Source organism: Drosophila bipectinata, chromosome 3L (assembly GCF_030179905.1).
Source record: "Drosophila bipectinata strain 14024-0381.07 chromosome 3L, DbipHiC1v2, whole genome shotgun sequence".
Lineage (NCBI taxonomy): Eukaryota > Metazoa > Arthropoda > Insecta > Diptera > Drosophilidae > Drosophila > Drosophila bipectinata.
The window spans coordinates 4,881,574-4,896,007 of NC_091738.1; the positions used below are offsets into that span (position 1 = coordinate 4,881,574).

Here is a 14,434-nt window from a genome sequence, read left to right on the forward strand (position 1 = left end):
GCAGGTGAAGCATATCAGGTGCAGCAGCCTAAGCAGATAGAGCAAGTATAGCAGATGCAGAATATTCAGCAGATTCGGTGACCAAATGCCATATGTAGCTGAGAAGGAAATAGACACGTGGCACAAAGATGCCACCGGATATGGATACTAAGGGGCACCAGAAAAGGCTTTTGCCAGTGATTCATAAAATTTACTATATTAATAATTAACTATATAATAATAATAATATATAATAATTCCAATAATATTTATTTGTGGAAACATTAATTTTCTATAAATACAGCGCCGCTAAGGGCATTGCGCATTCTGACTGCGACATCGTCTCGGTAACTACTGGCCGAGACTGAAGCTTGTTCTGTGCAGACATTCCCTTTTATACACAAACCGCCAACAGTGGCGCGCATGCGTTTCACCGACGGCACACAACATAGAACTGCCTTGTTAACAGTCTGTTATATAACATTTGAAGGGAACCATAGAGCCGTCTGTTCTTCGGTTGCAGAAATTATAATTAAAAAAAAAGTTTTTTTAAGAAACAAATTTGTTTTTTTTGCTTCCGAAAACCACTTTTTAATAAAAAAAAAATAATAAAAAAAGTTGTGTTCGGGTTTTTTCCGGCCCATGAATGAATATCAAAAATTGCGCGTAACTAAACAGAATCATCTCTTTGGTCATCTTTGGGACTATTGGAATATTGGGACATTACTGAGTGTCCCAAAGCAGCTGTTGTGAAAGGATAAAACCGATGAAACCGGCCATTGCAACCCTCATCATTAACCTACAAAGATCTGCACCATTGCCGCTCGAAAAAAAATTTTCGATGATTACTATCCGATTATTCTTCACCTCTAATGTATAACATGGAAATAGACATTCAAATTCCGGGTCATTTATCGAAAACGCTAGGGCTCTATCGGCAAAGCTTTTGGCGAAGATCTCTGATCTTTTTTTCAGAGAGTCTTTACCCACAAGGGGGTTAAAACTTTCGCTCTGAAAAACCGAGCTTACGTCGAACTTTGTGGGAGCTTTCTTGGTCGTAGGCGCCTGTCAAGTTGCGACAACGGCAGTTGCCGAGAAGGTAATGTAGAGCGCAGTAGACTGTAAAATGCAGAACTAATTAAGGGACTTCCGTTGAATCGCTCGCTCAAATCAAACGCATTAATTGTTGAAAATCGAATTTACCGCCCCACCACCAAGAGCTTTACGCGGCGCGAAGAGATAAACGCAACTCGTTGCGAGCGTTGTTTTGCTAAACAGCTACATAAAAGAAGAAGAACAACAATAACAAGAAGGTTATTCAACTCGCGAGTGCAGCCATAGTGCAGCTGGTGGACTAGACAAAGTCGTCTAACAAGCGTTAACCAGGTAAGTTGTCTCTTAATTTGTTTACTTTTCACATATCAAAGAACAAAATGAAGTAAAATTGTGAATTTCATGGCGTTCTTTAATTGTTGGACCACGCGGGACCGCAATTTAAGCTTCAGTTCTGGGAAAAAAGCTCCAATTTTTTCATGGCTGTGCATTTAATTGGCGGGAGCTTTAAATTTAAGCAAACTGCAACAACGAAAGCTATTGTCCGATAGAGAGTAATAGGAGTAAGAAGCGCGAGAGTGAATTATTTTCATTCTCTTTTCAGTTTTTCTTTTATTCTTGGTCTCAAGCTAATGTACATATACTATAATCAAATAAAAGCATGACTATTATGCCTATTAACCAAAATTTCTTTCATATTAATCTGATTTGTAACTGATCCTAAAGACCTTTAATTAGAGACTAAGCTTGATTTAATTAAAGCTTTGAAACAAAGAACTTCTTCAAGGTCACCATCAATAATTTTGGATAATCCTAACCCAGTTTTTTTTGTTATTTTAGAATGACTAGCTTACGGATTTGCCAGGCCATGTCCCTGAATCCCATAGCCTCTGGTCAGGATTCTGTTCTGGTTTCCTCACCCAGGACTTGCCTTATGGGCTGCCAGGATGTGAAGCCCAATGAGCTGCGCCGTTTTCCAGTCCACGATCCAAATCGGTTAGTATTATCTTAAAGTCCCGAAACCAATTTAAACCTGTTTGGACCGAGGAAGCCTTTAAAAAGCTCTTCGATTCAGGCTTAGCTTGTTGCGCATCAGAAATTCTTATTCTTTATATCTGCACACACAAACACACACATATGTATGTATATACGATAAGAACCGAAGCTTTGGCCTCCGCTTACCTCCATTTCCCTCTTTTTGCCAGTCAAAGGTCGTTGAACTCTCCTCCTCGCACAGAAGTGCATAATTTTCATAGAAAAATTTCAATGCCATGGCAGCAACAGATGCATCAGAAATTATGCTGCCTCGGTTTAAGAGGTTTTCAGAGGGAGGGAGGAGGAAATGGCACGAAATGATTGTGGGCGGGGTGGTGGCTGATTCCCATTTATTTTTAGCTCTCACGGTCTCCTGTAAATGCAGAAAATGCGTTTGGGGCTCTGCTCTGTTGGCCGTGAAGTTATTTTATTTTTCATCGACGACTCTTTGCCTTCTGTTTTGCAACAAAAAAAAAAAAAGTTTTGTCTGCCAATGCAGCTTGGCCATGGGGCTTAGGGTGGACCTTCATATACAGAGTATTGGTGACAAAACTTTAAAGGTTATACATAAATACATTGATAAGTGATCATTATCATAAAAGCTCTGCCATTGTGACATCATCAGAAAGTCTGTTAGGAATGTCGAGTCATTTCCCCGAAAAACAAAAGAAGTCGACTTTGTCAATATTTGATAGTGTCTTATCTAACTCTCATTGATGAGCTTTACATTTCACTATGAATAGAACTTTTAGGCTTCAAAACAATATTTATGTAATTTTTAAAAGCTTTCTTTATCTAAAACATGATTAGCATAGACTTTGCTTTATAATTTCGTCAATGGTAGATAAACTAGCTAATATTTAGTTACCTTGTTTACTCGAGAATCATGTCCACTCCAACCATAGTTGGAGTTGTATTTGTTTCTATCCATAAAGCAAGTAAACAGCACCATCTCCCCACGAAAAGCAAAAACAAAACAAACCCAAATGGGGGAAGTTGAAGCTGCAGCAATAACAACAACAACAACAACAACAACAATGCCCGGCATCGAACTTCCGTTTGCTGTCAGAGAGCGCGAGAGCGAAAGCTTTCACAATGGCCGGCGTGGGTGTGAGTGTGTGTGTGTGAGTGTGTGAGGGAGAGCATAAACTTTCAACCATAGGGAGAGAAAAATGGCGAGAGAGAGAGACGGATCTAATCGAAAGCTTCCGGGAAAGCGTCTGCGTGCAAAGAACGCCGACGCCAATGTAGATGCAGTTTTCAGAAAACAAAGAACTGCACAACCGATCGCAAGTCGCCGCTCTCCGACACTCGCTTTAAATTGGTATGTTTGCAACAAAGTCCCGTTTTAATACAGCTTTAATTAGTAGTTTAAATTCAAGCTTTTATTTATCTTGTTATTAAATTTTGAAATTTAATTAATCGACAGCTGCAAGCAGTGGCTACAACACTTTGGAGTCAGCGATAATCTAGTGGAGAAGCTCGGCGGTCTGCCAAAGCTGCGCATCTGCTTCAGGCACTTTAGCCAACGACAGGCGATGGCCAAAACCCGCATCAAGATGACGCCGCTGCGCAAGTCGTCCAAGTCGGTAATGTCTACCACTAACGGAGGAGGAGGAGAAGTCACGGGAGGGGTCAATGGAGTGGCCAAAACGGTGGTGGATGGAACCACTATAGAACTTGTTAAGGTGAGTAGTGTAATGTACAAATATATGTATGTATTTAGTTGGAGGGTAGTTTATAATAAAAAAAAACCTATTTTTCAGACTGCCTCCAGAGATCAGGCCAAGAAGACCATTACCTTATCCTTGCCGCAACGCTCCCACTCCATTAGCTCATCAGCTTCCAGTGATGTGCAGTCCATCAGTTCCGACTACGAGGTCTCTCTGCCACTGTCCACCCTGGAGGATTCTCAGAACGGAACAAACCGATTGGAGAACGGACAGTCCAAAAAGCGTAAACTCTATTTGATAACCGAGAAGTCCGATGAGTCCAACAACCATGCCCCAGAGACCAATGGCCAGACCAAGAAACGCAAGATGTATGTGGTTGTTGAACAGGAGAAGGAATCGGAGGCCAAGAAACTAATGATTGTGGCCGACAAGTCGCAGGCGAATCTAACAAAGCACCTGGAGAAACTCCTCCCGGAGATACTGCATCGCATTCAGGACAAGGAACAAAAACCCATAAAGCCCTCCACACCAGCTGCCAGCAAGCTGACACTAAATCGTCCTCATATCACATTGCCGCCGAAAAAGAATCCCACAAACTTTGTTAAGATAGCGTCGAATCCAAGTCCTACACCCACAGCGCCCGTTCAGATGCCACTTCCCATTGCGAATGCAAAAATTGAGAAAATCGAAAAAGAGGATGAGGTTCAAATCAACCCGGATGAGACTGAAACCAATATTAATCTGTCGCCGGACTTTCGCTTTCTGATGAAGATCCTTCCTAAATTGGAGCAACTTCCGGAACCGCACAAGCAAAACGTCAAACGCTCCATTCAGATCTTCATCGAGAAAAGCTACAGTATCTATGGAAAAAAAGATTAACTGATTCAGTATTTAATATCCATTTAATATGGTATAGTTCCCATAATATTCCGATGACACTGAGAGGAGAGAAGCATACTTTTTTTGTAAAAGGCATTTTTTTCATTTCGTTTTTTAAGACTGATGCAGAACCAATTTAGTTTTTAAGCCGAAGCTGAAACAGTTTCCGACTTTTAGACAAGTAAGTTTGCCCCAGAAATTGATATTACCCTGAAGGATAGTGGGTATGTTGAAAAAAAGGAGTTAAGCCATAAAAACCACAGAATCGTGGAAACAATAAGATTGAAATCTTTTCTATATTGAATATATGAAAGTTATTTTATAAGCCCAACTACAAAAATAAATGTGTTTTATTTAAAGGATACCATAACCATTTTTAATTAAAAACAAAGTTTCAATTCTTTTTTGTATCTTTTTGGTTTTTTTTTTTGTTTTTTGTTTTTTTTGCATTGTAATTCCAAAGAACTTTATTTAGTTTGAAAGCATTTTTACGGTTTCATCTTTCATATTCTTGTTTTTTTCTGGTTTACGTTACAATAATGTTTAGTAAGTCTAATGCTGGTTTATTTAGTGTGGTTTAGTTAATACAATGGTTAGTGTGTCTTCACGAATTGCCTGTAAATTATGCGAGATCCTTGCCAGGAGGCAGAAAGGATTGCATTTTGTAGATTTACAAATCTAGCGCCGCCCAAGAGAGTATTCTTCGCGAATGGTTCATGTATCATGTTTGCATTAATAATCGGTTAATGTGGTTATAATAAACACACTCACACACGTCTACTACTTGTGAATAATTACATATATACAGTTAAACAGTTTTAATGTTTAAGATTTCATTCTGGGGGTCGAGGAAACCAAATCGTATCCGTAAGTGGTAAAGTATTAGGGAACTTTGTTGCGTGCTTTTTTCTTTTTTTTTTTGACTGGATGAAGTTTTCTACATGAGAGGAGTAATTCCATTTCGAGTGCTACAATAATAATCGCGATATATACTTTTTACAACATTTAGCAAATTTTCCCATACACAAATACTCGTATATCATTATATTCGATTAAGCATCTTCGACATTACGGTGATTATACGTGGGTTTTTGTTTTTGTTATTTTAAATGTGTATATTTTGAAATATATACTTTTGCATACCGTGTTTGTTAACTACTTCTTGTGGCGACCTACAATTTGCTTTTGCCATTATTGAATTGGTTAGTATATCGAGTGTTGTTGTTTATTTTTTACATGCTGTTTATAAGAAAAAATATTTGCCATTAGTATCCCTACCAAAACAGTTATTTCATCATCAATGAGAAGCAATCACAAAGTTTTCTCTAAACGTATGTACGACGACATTACTACATTTATTATTCATTTTTGAATTCCTTCAGGTATGTACATAATATTTTCAGAGTGCAGAAAGCCACCAGATCACTATATATTTCTGGATAGTGTAAGCAACTACATAAATTCTACATTTAAGGTGAAAGTGCAAATTTTTGTTAATTTACACATCGAGTTGGTAACTTTTCGTGATTATTTTCCGGGAGACGACGGGTTAAAAAAAACACTGTGTCACAATTTCTACAAACAGCCTTTCGTTAAACGTGTTAGACGTATATTTATTTTGGGTATATCGGTTAGTAATGCGATTTTTATATATCATATATATTAGAATGTCTTGTAATTTTCTTTACATTTTATAACCTGAGCGCAATCATTTTATGGTTTCCACTACCAATCATGTTCTATCCAAATTTCAAAAGTTTTTTCCAATTTATTATTCTTGTGGATAATATTATGAATGTTTACCTGTTTTTCTAATACAAACTTGAAGAAATGTGTTGTGGTTTTTAATCTCAAATATTGTCCGTACATATACCTATCGTATATGGTAGGTGATAGGTGTTGTTGGGTGTTCAATGTGTCACATACATAGCTATAAATTCTAGTTAGCAAATGCATTGGGTTGGTTGGATCCAAAAAATGAAACAAATTTGATTCGTTTTCTTCTTTTTTTGTTTTGTTTTGTTCTTATTTTTTTTTTTATACAAACAGTTTACACAATTTTTTGTTTTTATTCTCAGTTAACGTAAATTAATGCATAATACGTATCTAATATATATATATAGGTATATATATAGTTAAGAATGATCCTTAGGGGCTCCAAAAATTGGTTTACAAGTCAAATACTAATGCAGTTTAGAGTTTCGTTTGATCTTAACTAATGAACTCATTACCATATCAGGTGGGATTATTTTCCCCCCTGAATCAGACATCATATGGGTTTAGTTATATGTATGTATCGCGTGAGAATTACTTTCTTGTCAGTTAAGACCTATTCCAATCGAGGATGGTGCTATATATGTAAGTGTGGGTGTGTAGTATAATGTACATGTCCATTACTTATCGTACTCGTTCTCCTCAAAGTTAGTCACTAACTAACTGTCTCGTGTCTTACATTTCTAGGCGCAGATAGAGAGATGTGGGCTATATGTTGGTGGCGGGGTTTTGAAAATATTATAATAATGTATAATGTTATGTACACGGTGCCTAAGCTGAACGAAAACTACCTAAGCTCTATGTATGTATAACTAGGGGGAGTTATGTGCTTATAGATGTAGGATGATGTATAATCGATTTGTAAGGTTAAAATGTCAAATTAGCTTGCATTCGAGTGCGTGTGTCAGTGTCAGTGTCGGATCAAATGAGGTGACAAAAAAACAAACTGCTGGTAATCTCTAATCGGTACTCTCTATACATATACATATATAAAAATGGTTAAGAAAAACTTTAGTTTATAAACAAAAAGTTGAAAAGAAACTCTACTTTCTTGCACACCGATGCTTCCTTCCTTTGCTTTTCTTTCATTTCGTTTTGTTTTTGCTATGAGATCTCCGTGAAAGTTTTGAATTCATATATGTTTTTGTTTTTTTGTTTTTCGTTTGTTTTATGCTAATCCATACATTTATATATATCGGTTAATATATATATAATGCTACAATTAATAACTACATACATAAGAAAGCAGCACAGTTACGAGAATTCAAGTGGAGGAAAAGTGTTATAGTTTAGCTTCAGTTTTCGAGAGCTTCATCTACATCATAAATGGTTTTTCTCATCGATTATAAATATATATATATATATGTTATTCATGCATTATTTATAATTTCTTGCTCTAAACATTGAAGACAAAGGACATTCGAATTACAAATGCAAATGCACACACACACATATATATGTATAGTCGGTATACAATTGTGGGTTTCTTTTTTTTCTTAAAATTTCGTTTTAATGCTTATAGGCTAGATCAAAATTTATTTTAGACTCCTTCGTGCGAACCAAAGTTGAATTTTTATATTGCATATCCTCAGTTAATCAATCGTCATTGTCGTCAAATGAGAAAACTCAGTCTTAAACATACACATAATGTTCGGGGTAGCCGAAGCCGTTGCAATTGATCCTCTATAACCGATCCTGTCCTGCACCCTAGCTATAGCATCAATAGCAATGAGCATTGAGAGAGACAGAAGTGTAGTTAGTCGAAAATTAAACTATATTACATGGTAATCAACTAAAAGCAAAGTATATATATCAACTAAAATCGAATCGATCCAGGCGGTATACCTTATCTTACGGCCCAAAAGATGAAGATACATCTTTGCAGCCGTTTTGGGTTCGACCGCCTGGATCGCATTCACTGGGGGGCAGTGTGTCGTCCACTTGTTGGTTTTTCTTTTCCTTTGTCGGCTTGTTAGTTTAAGTATTATTTAGAATACGGTTAATAAGCTTAAAAACAAACTATTATCAAAGCGAAATTTGTCATAACTAAAGTAAGATGAAATCTTTTCATTTTTATATATATATTTTATATTAATTTATGTATTGTATTTTTTTTTCAGTCGACAGTTGAAACTTTGAACTAATTTCATCAAATGTTTTTCGTAATTGTTTTTTCTAATAATGAGTTTTGGGTCAGCTTACAGTTGCTATATATATATATATAGTGTATAAGTGTATATATACGAGTTGTGGAAACTCTGACCATCGCTTAGTCAGTATACATCTAGAAACCAGTTTCAAAATTGAAGCTTCAAATGTTTGTTTGTTTTTTGTTTTTAAAATGAAAGTAGTTGCATAATTTGAAATAAAATTTTGTCAGCATTTTAGTACACCACTTTAGCTGTTGCTACACACAATTAGATTTAGTTTTCATACTTTATATATATATTTTTTGTAATCGTAAGCTAACAGAAAATCAATTAATCATTTCGTGGCTGAAGAAGCTATTCGCTTATGGTTTTACTCGCTTTGAGGTAAATTTTCGGCAAACAAATGTTGGGATTTGTGTGCATTTTGTTACTATTTTATTTTAAATATATGTATCTCGATATATTTAATAGTTAAGCGATATTAATATATATATATATAATAATGAATACGATGTCTGTGTGTTGCTAATTAATTTACATATACATAGATTTTTTCTTAGGAGCTTAACATAAAACGTTTTGTTTCTTTGTGTGTTTTGTTTGTTTTGTTTGAATTCGAATCGAAATCGTTGCAATTCTCGTCAAGCACAACAAAATGTACATACTCTTTGTTGCCAATAAATTAACATTATTTAAGACCTTTACGCTTTGCATTTAGTGCGTAGAAACTGCTCCCGATCTTCTCTCAATTTTTTTCTTTTGCTTACATATCTTTTTTTTAGTTTTTAAGTTTTTTAGCTTTTAATTTTTTTTAACTTGCGGGTTTTGTGTCTCTGCTGCTGCTTTTTTAACTACAATTGCTTGCTTTTGTTTTTGTTTTAGACTAGTTTCAGTTGAGTTACGTTACATATTTGTTTTGTCTATAATATTATTAAATATTTTTGTTTTTGTTTTTCGTTTAGTTATTTTTCGGTGGTGGAATGCTTCAACTTTTAAACAGACAAACGCCGCTTAAAAGCTGTATTGGCGCTTAAAAAAATGATTTAAACGTTGTTCCTGGCTGCGTTGCACATCCTCTGTGGGGTTTTGGGTTGATTTGGACTGGTTTTTGGGGGTGGTACTGGGGGATCCTCCTGTTCTAGTACTTCGGCGAGGGCTTATTGTTTGGCTGAGTTGCTTTTGTTTCGGTTTTAGGCAGCAATCGCCTCATTTTGCCGTCATTCCCATTGATGAGGCGACGGCGGCAGCTCCGAGGGATGTGCCACAGTCGAGCTACATTTTCGGAAAAATAATAAAAACATTTTAATTATTCAAGTTTGGATATTATTTAGTTTAAAATAAGAGTCAGTTCATGCCATTTACAACATAAAGGTTAGAGAAAACATTTAAAGCTTCAATTCAATACCAAAAAACAATCAACAATTAGTTACTAAAATAGCTCCCATTAAAACAATCTTAAAACAAAATACGAAATCAAAAAATGTACAAATAGGAGAAACTACGGATAGAGTTTTCGGTTTGGAGTTTGGGGGGCGGGTTCTCAAAGTACAAATTAAAATTTGGAATTGTTAATTTTAAGAATCAAAAATTCATTGAGGGCGGAAGTTGTTCAAGCGATCTACTTAATGGATTTTATTTTATTTATATTTTTTGTCAACTTTTTGCTTTGTCACTGCTGCTCAGCTGCACTTTATAAACTGTACAAATTTTCAAATTTATTTTTAAATTAATCCAAGCGTTGGGACATGAATTTTGTAGACTTGTCTTAAGACTGCATAATTGGGCTTTATGACTGACAATGACTGAGCTAGTGAGATTGGCTTGATAATGGAGCTCTTAAGTGTAAGGGTCTTAAAAAATTGTTAAATGGGTCTAGTTGGTGGACAAATCTAAAGCAGATGTGTGGATCCATTGTTTGAGAGATGGGGTGTGTGCATTGCAGTACATGGAGGGAGATAATGGTCAGTGTCGGTATCGGTATCGGTGTCGGTGTCGTGATAAATGGGGCTTAATTTACTTTGATGGAATCTGTATATGCTGTACACGATTACGAATATATAGTATGTATAGATATATGAGTTGAATGCGAACACAAAACATAAACACAAAACCGATTATGTATATAGCTGGATATATGCAATGAGGTTCTATTTTTTTTTCATTATAGGATTTTTTTTTTATAAAAAAGTTGAAAATGTCTCTGGCAGTTTCTTCCTTTTCCTGGCCAATTTTTAGAGTTTTAATTTTAATTTTAAATTTTAATTTCGCTGCGACATTTGTTAACTATTTTATAGAGTAATCTCAGGTTAGACATCCTGCTGTTTTTTTTTTAAGAAAACATTTATTTACACAAAAAAGAATTACGCAAAAATACCCATTTAAAAGAAATGAAATTATAATTGTAAATCAAAAATTAAGAGTTAATCATAAGGGAAACGTTAAAACTAATAAATTATTTAATAATTTTTTTTTTTTTGGTTTTTTTTTTGTATTTTTTACACATTTTGCATAAAGGTAGGAGAGAAAGGATATTAAAAAGATATGAACACAAAGGGTGATAAACTAAATAAATAAATATTTAGTAAAAGTTTTTCGCTTTTTTTATCAACAGACCTAAAAAGGAGTAGAGAGACTGTTCTGTTGCCGCCCCGAGGACTCATTTTCGGTAAATCTGTATCTGTATCTGTATTATTGTATCTTTATCATGGTTTAATCATTCGTCATTCATTTATTCATTCGGCAGATTACTGGTTATCTGTATCTTGTGACTTGACTCCTCTGCGCTTTACTTGTTAGATTTTTATTTTTTGATTTGAGAGATCGATCGCTCGCCTAGGGTTCTTGATCTGAGTCTGGGATTCTATGTAGATTCTAGATCATAATCGTCTTAATATCAGCGGGCTGAATCGTATAGGCGGCGGCGATGTGGAGCAGCGGCAGGAGCAGCAGTGCAAGTTGTAGTGGTAGTAGTAGTGGTAGTGGTAGTAGTAGTAGATATTCTCATTCTCATTGGCTTAACAACGCAAATATAACGAACGATTCGATTTAATAGAAATTTTCAAGATTAATATCCATGTTGAACAACAAAAATAAAAGAACAAACGAAAAAGATCATTTTAAAATAAGGTTACAAATCAAAAATAATCAAAAGTATCAGAGAGACAGTGAGTGAAGATAGATAGATAGATAGATAGATAGTTAGAGATAGAGAGAAGAGTATAGTTATAGTTATAGAGAGAGAAAGAGTTATGGATGGACAACGGGTACAACGTTTTTTTTTGGGGGGGACTCGGGGAGTACCAAAGCGGAAATGTAGGAAGCCATGATCAATTAATTTTTTTCAATAAAATCAAATCATAAAAATTAATCAAGTTATAAAAATTATATTAATAAGTTAACAATTTTGACTAATAGAGGGTAAATTTTCAGAGGGTAGACTGGACAGGACGGCGTGCAGGTTGGAAAATAGTAAATAGGTATGTTCTCTGGGGGGTAGGGGGCAAGAAAGTGTGGCACGGAGGGGCATTACTCACCTGGCGAAGCTCTTGAAGGCCGCACTCTGTGGATTGATGCAGAGCGGCACCCGACCCGTCTGCAGCTGCTCGGCTATGAACTTGTGCATCTCCTCTGCAAGTTTCAGTTATTTTATGAAATATTATTCACACCCAGAGTGTATAAGTTATAGACTCACCCTTGACCTGCTGCACGGATGTGAGCTTACGCTCCCACAGATCATCGAAGGGCTGGCCGGCGGAGGGCTCGAAGTCGGCCGTGTACTGGCGCATTCCAGCCGAGGTCGTGAAGCAGCACTTGCACATGCAGGAATGGTAACGCAGCCGACCCTCGTCCAGATACGGATGCGCCAGGGCATCCGTCACCGAAATGCGCTTGTCCTGAAGGAGGATACCAAAGGATTAGAGAGCTAACCCATCAGAAAGGAGAGTATGTACTGTACCGGATCAAAGACCAGCATCTGGCAGAGCAGGTGCACCGCTTCGTGTGTGGCATGGGAGCTGAGTGTGTAGAGCACCGAAAAGGATGGCGGCTTGGGGGCCCGGCGCAGCATGTGGGTGCGGGCGCCCTCGCATGCATGACGCATATCCTCCATGGTGGGCGTGCCCAGCAGCTCTGTGATCAGCTCCAGTTGCTGCACGGGGTTCTGGGCCTGGAAGAGAATCCGACGACCCAGCAGTTCACCGAAAATACAGCCCACCGACCACACATCCACCGCCGAGGAGTAGTGACGGGCGCCCATCAGAATCTCCGGTGCCCTGTAGTACTGGGTGACCACCTCCTGGGTCATGTGCTTGGCCTGATCCGGCTCCTCAACGCGGGCCAGACCAAAATCGCAGATCTTGAGGACACAGTTCGAGTTGACCAGCAGATTGCCGGGCTTGATGTCGCGATGCAGGATGCGGGCCGAGTGTAGATACTTGAGGCCGCGCAGGATCTGGTAGAGGAACACCTTGATGTGGTCGGCGGATAGGTGCTGCGGCGATACTATTATCTTGTGTAGATCCGATTGCAGCAGTTCCGTTATCACATAGCTATTAGGATCGAAGCGTTATAAGGGTTAAGGTGGAAACCAAGACTTGAATACTCTTTAAAAAAATAAAACCCTATTTTTTGTGAGTCCCTGTTTGTGCTGGAAAACTTTTTCAATTAGTTACATTTGCTTTTATCCCAAAAGTTTCCCAACTTGGTGGTGGGTGGCTCGGCACTTAATAAAATCGATTTTGTTTAGTTTTTGGCAGCTTGGACTGCAGAGTGGATTAATATTTGGAGAGGGGTCAGCATAGAGTAAGGTATATACTTTCCAGGGACAACTATTAAAACTATAAACTAAAAAACCTGAAAATATTAAAAGTTTTGGTATTGTTTTTTTTGTAAAAAGGATACATTTCTTGAAAGAAATCCAAATGCGGCGGCTGTAGTATATCCAAGGCCGAAAGTACCTGCAAGTACATAACAATAAAAGCCATTTATTAATTAACAACACACACTTGAGTGACAAATCAATAATCATTTATAATAAATATGTATATTCATACATTTTGCAATGTCATTCAACCGAGTCTGAAATCTGAAATCCCTAGACAATGACCAGGCAACAGTTTACACCTCATTTAAGGGGGGATTACGTGGTGCTGGGGGTCATAAATTATGGAGTTGCAATAAAAATCAGGTTGCATGTTAAGTGTCGCGCTGCCGGAACATTAAATGCCACAAGCAGCAGAACAACAAAAAGGCACAAAACCTGCCAAGGAAATTGTTGACCCCGCGGTTGTACTACTACTACTCCTCCTCGGATGTACAAAAACACGCCAAGTCTGGCTAACCAAGAGGGGAGACTACCAGGACTGATGGACAGAAGAATAAAAAAAAAGAAGCCAAAACCAGACAGACAAGCGCTGATTTATTTTCGCTTGCGGTGTGGCGAGGATGATGAAGGAACTGCCGAGCAATCACATCAAAAAAAATCTAAACCGAAAGAGAGTCACTCAGGGTTACTCCTCAACCCTCAACCCTCCTCTACCACACCCCTACCCCATCCCACCCATTTAAAATCAATTTACAATATTTATACTAAGCCACCAGTTGGGGCAACACAACATGCGTAAACTGACCGAAAAAAACACAGGAGGGGGAAATACGAGGAGTTGCAGCAAAAAAATGTTGCCAGCCACAATGTTGCACATTCGAAGCTCTTTCGTGCCGCATCCCCCTCCCCTAACTCCCCCCTACAATGCCACAAACAAAAACTGTCGGCAGTTGCCAAAGCTAAAAAGCAGTTCAGCAATTTTGAGCACTTTTCGCGGGGCATTGCGAACCAAACAACAAAAAGTGCCGACAACTTTGGGTTGCAAGTTGTTGTTGGTTGCAGATTGTTAT

At 37.5% G+C, this 14,434-nt stretch overlaps 2 protein-coding genes across 4 annotated transcripts in view; one reads left to right on the top strand and one right to left on the bottom strand.

Annotated features, from left to right (window-relative positions):
* The first annotated feature begins 1,056 nt into the window (after window positions 1-1,056).
* Window positions 1,057-4,964, top strand: bip1. Of its 2 annotated transcripts, XM_017244793.3 has the most exons (4): window positions 1,057-1,365; window positions 1,873-2,028; window positions 3,497-3,755; window positions 3,834-4,964. In XM_017244793.3, exons 2-4 carry the CDS (start codon window positions 1,874-1,876, stop codon window positions 4,617-4,619), a joined length of 1,200 nt encoding a protein of 399 aa, XP_017100282.2. In that variant the 5' UTR covers window positions 1,057-1,365; window position 1,873; the 3' UTR covers window positions 4,620-4,964. The 2 variants fall into 2 exon arrangements, with proteins under 2 accessions (XP_017100282.2, XP_017100283.2); XM_017244794.3 differs by lacking the exons at window positions 1,057-1,365; window positions 1,873-2,028 and adding an exon at window positions 3,261-3,391.
* A 4,173-nt stretch (window positions 4,965-9,137) lies between these two features.
* Window positions 9,138-14,434, bottom strand: part of nmo (serine/threonine-protein kinase nemo) — a 55,987-nt gene continuing 50,690 nt past the window's right edge. Inside the window, exons 3-8 of one of the 2 annotated variants that reach the window (XR_006246511.2) lie at window positions 13,442-13,497; window positions 12,498-13,089; window positions 12,234-12,435; window positions 12,076-12,169; window positions 11,156-11,555; window positions 9,138-9,814 (exon numbers count right to left, since the gene is read on the bottom strand). Coding sequence is in view for 1 of the 2 variants with exons in the window: in XM_043214033.2 (XP_043069968.1) it covers window positions 9,760-9,814; window positions 12,076-12,169; window positions 12,234-12,435; window positions 12,498-13,089; window positions 13,442-13,497 (999 nt within the window). In the remaining variant the exon portion in view is untranslated. The remainder of the gene's footprint in view (window positions 9,815-11,155; window positions 11,556-12,075; window positions 12,170-12,233; window positions 12,436-12,497; window positions 13,090-13,441; window positions 13,498-14,434) is intronic. The other variant, XM_043214033.2, reaches the window with a different exon arrangement.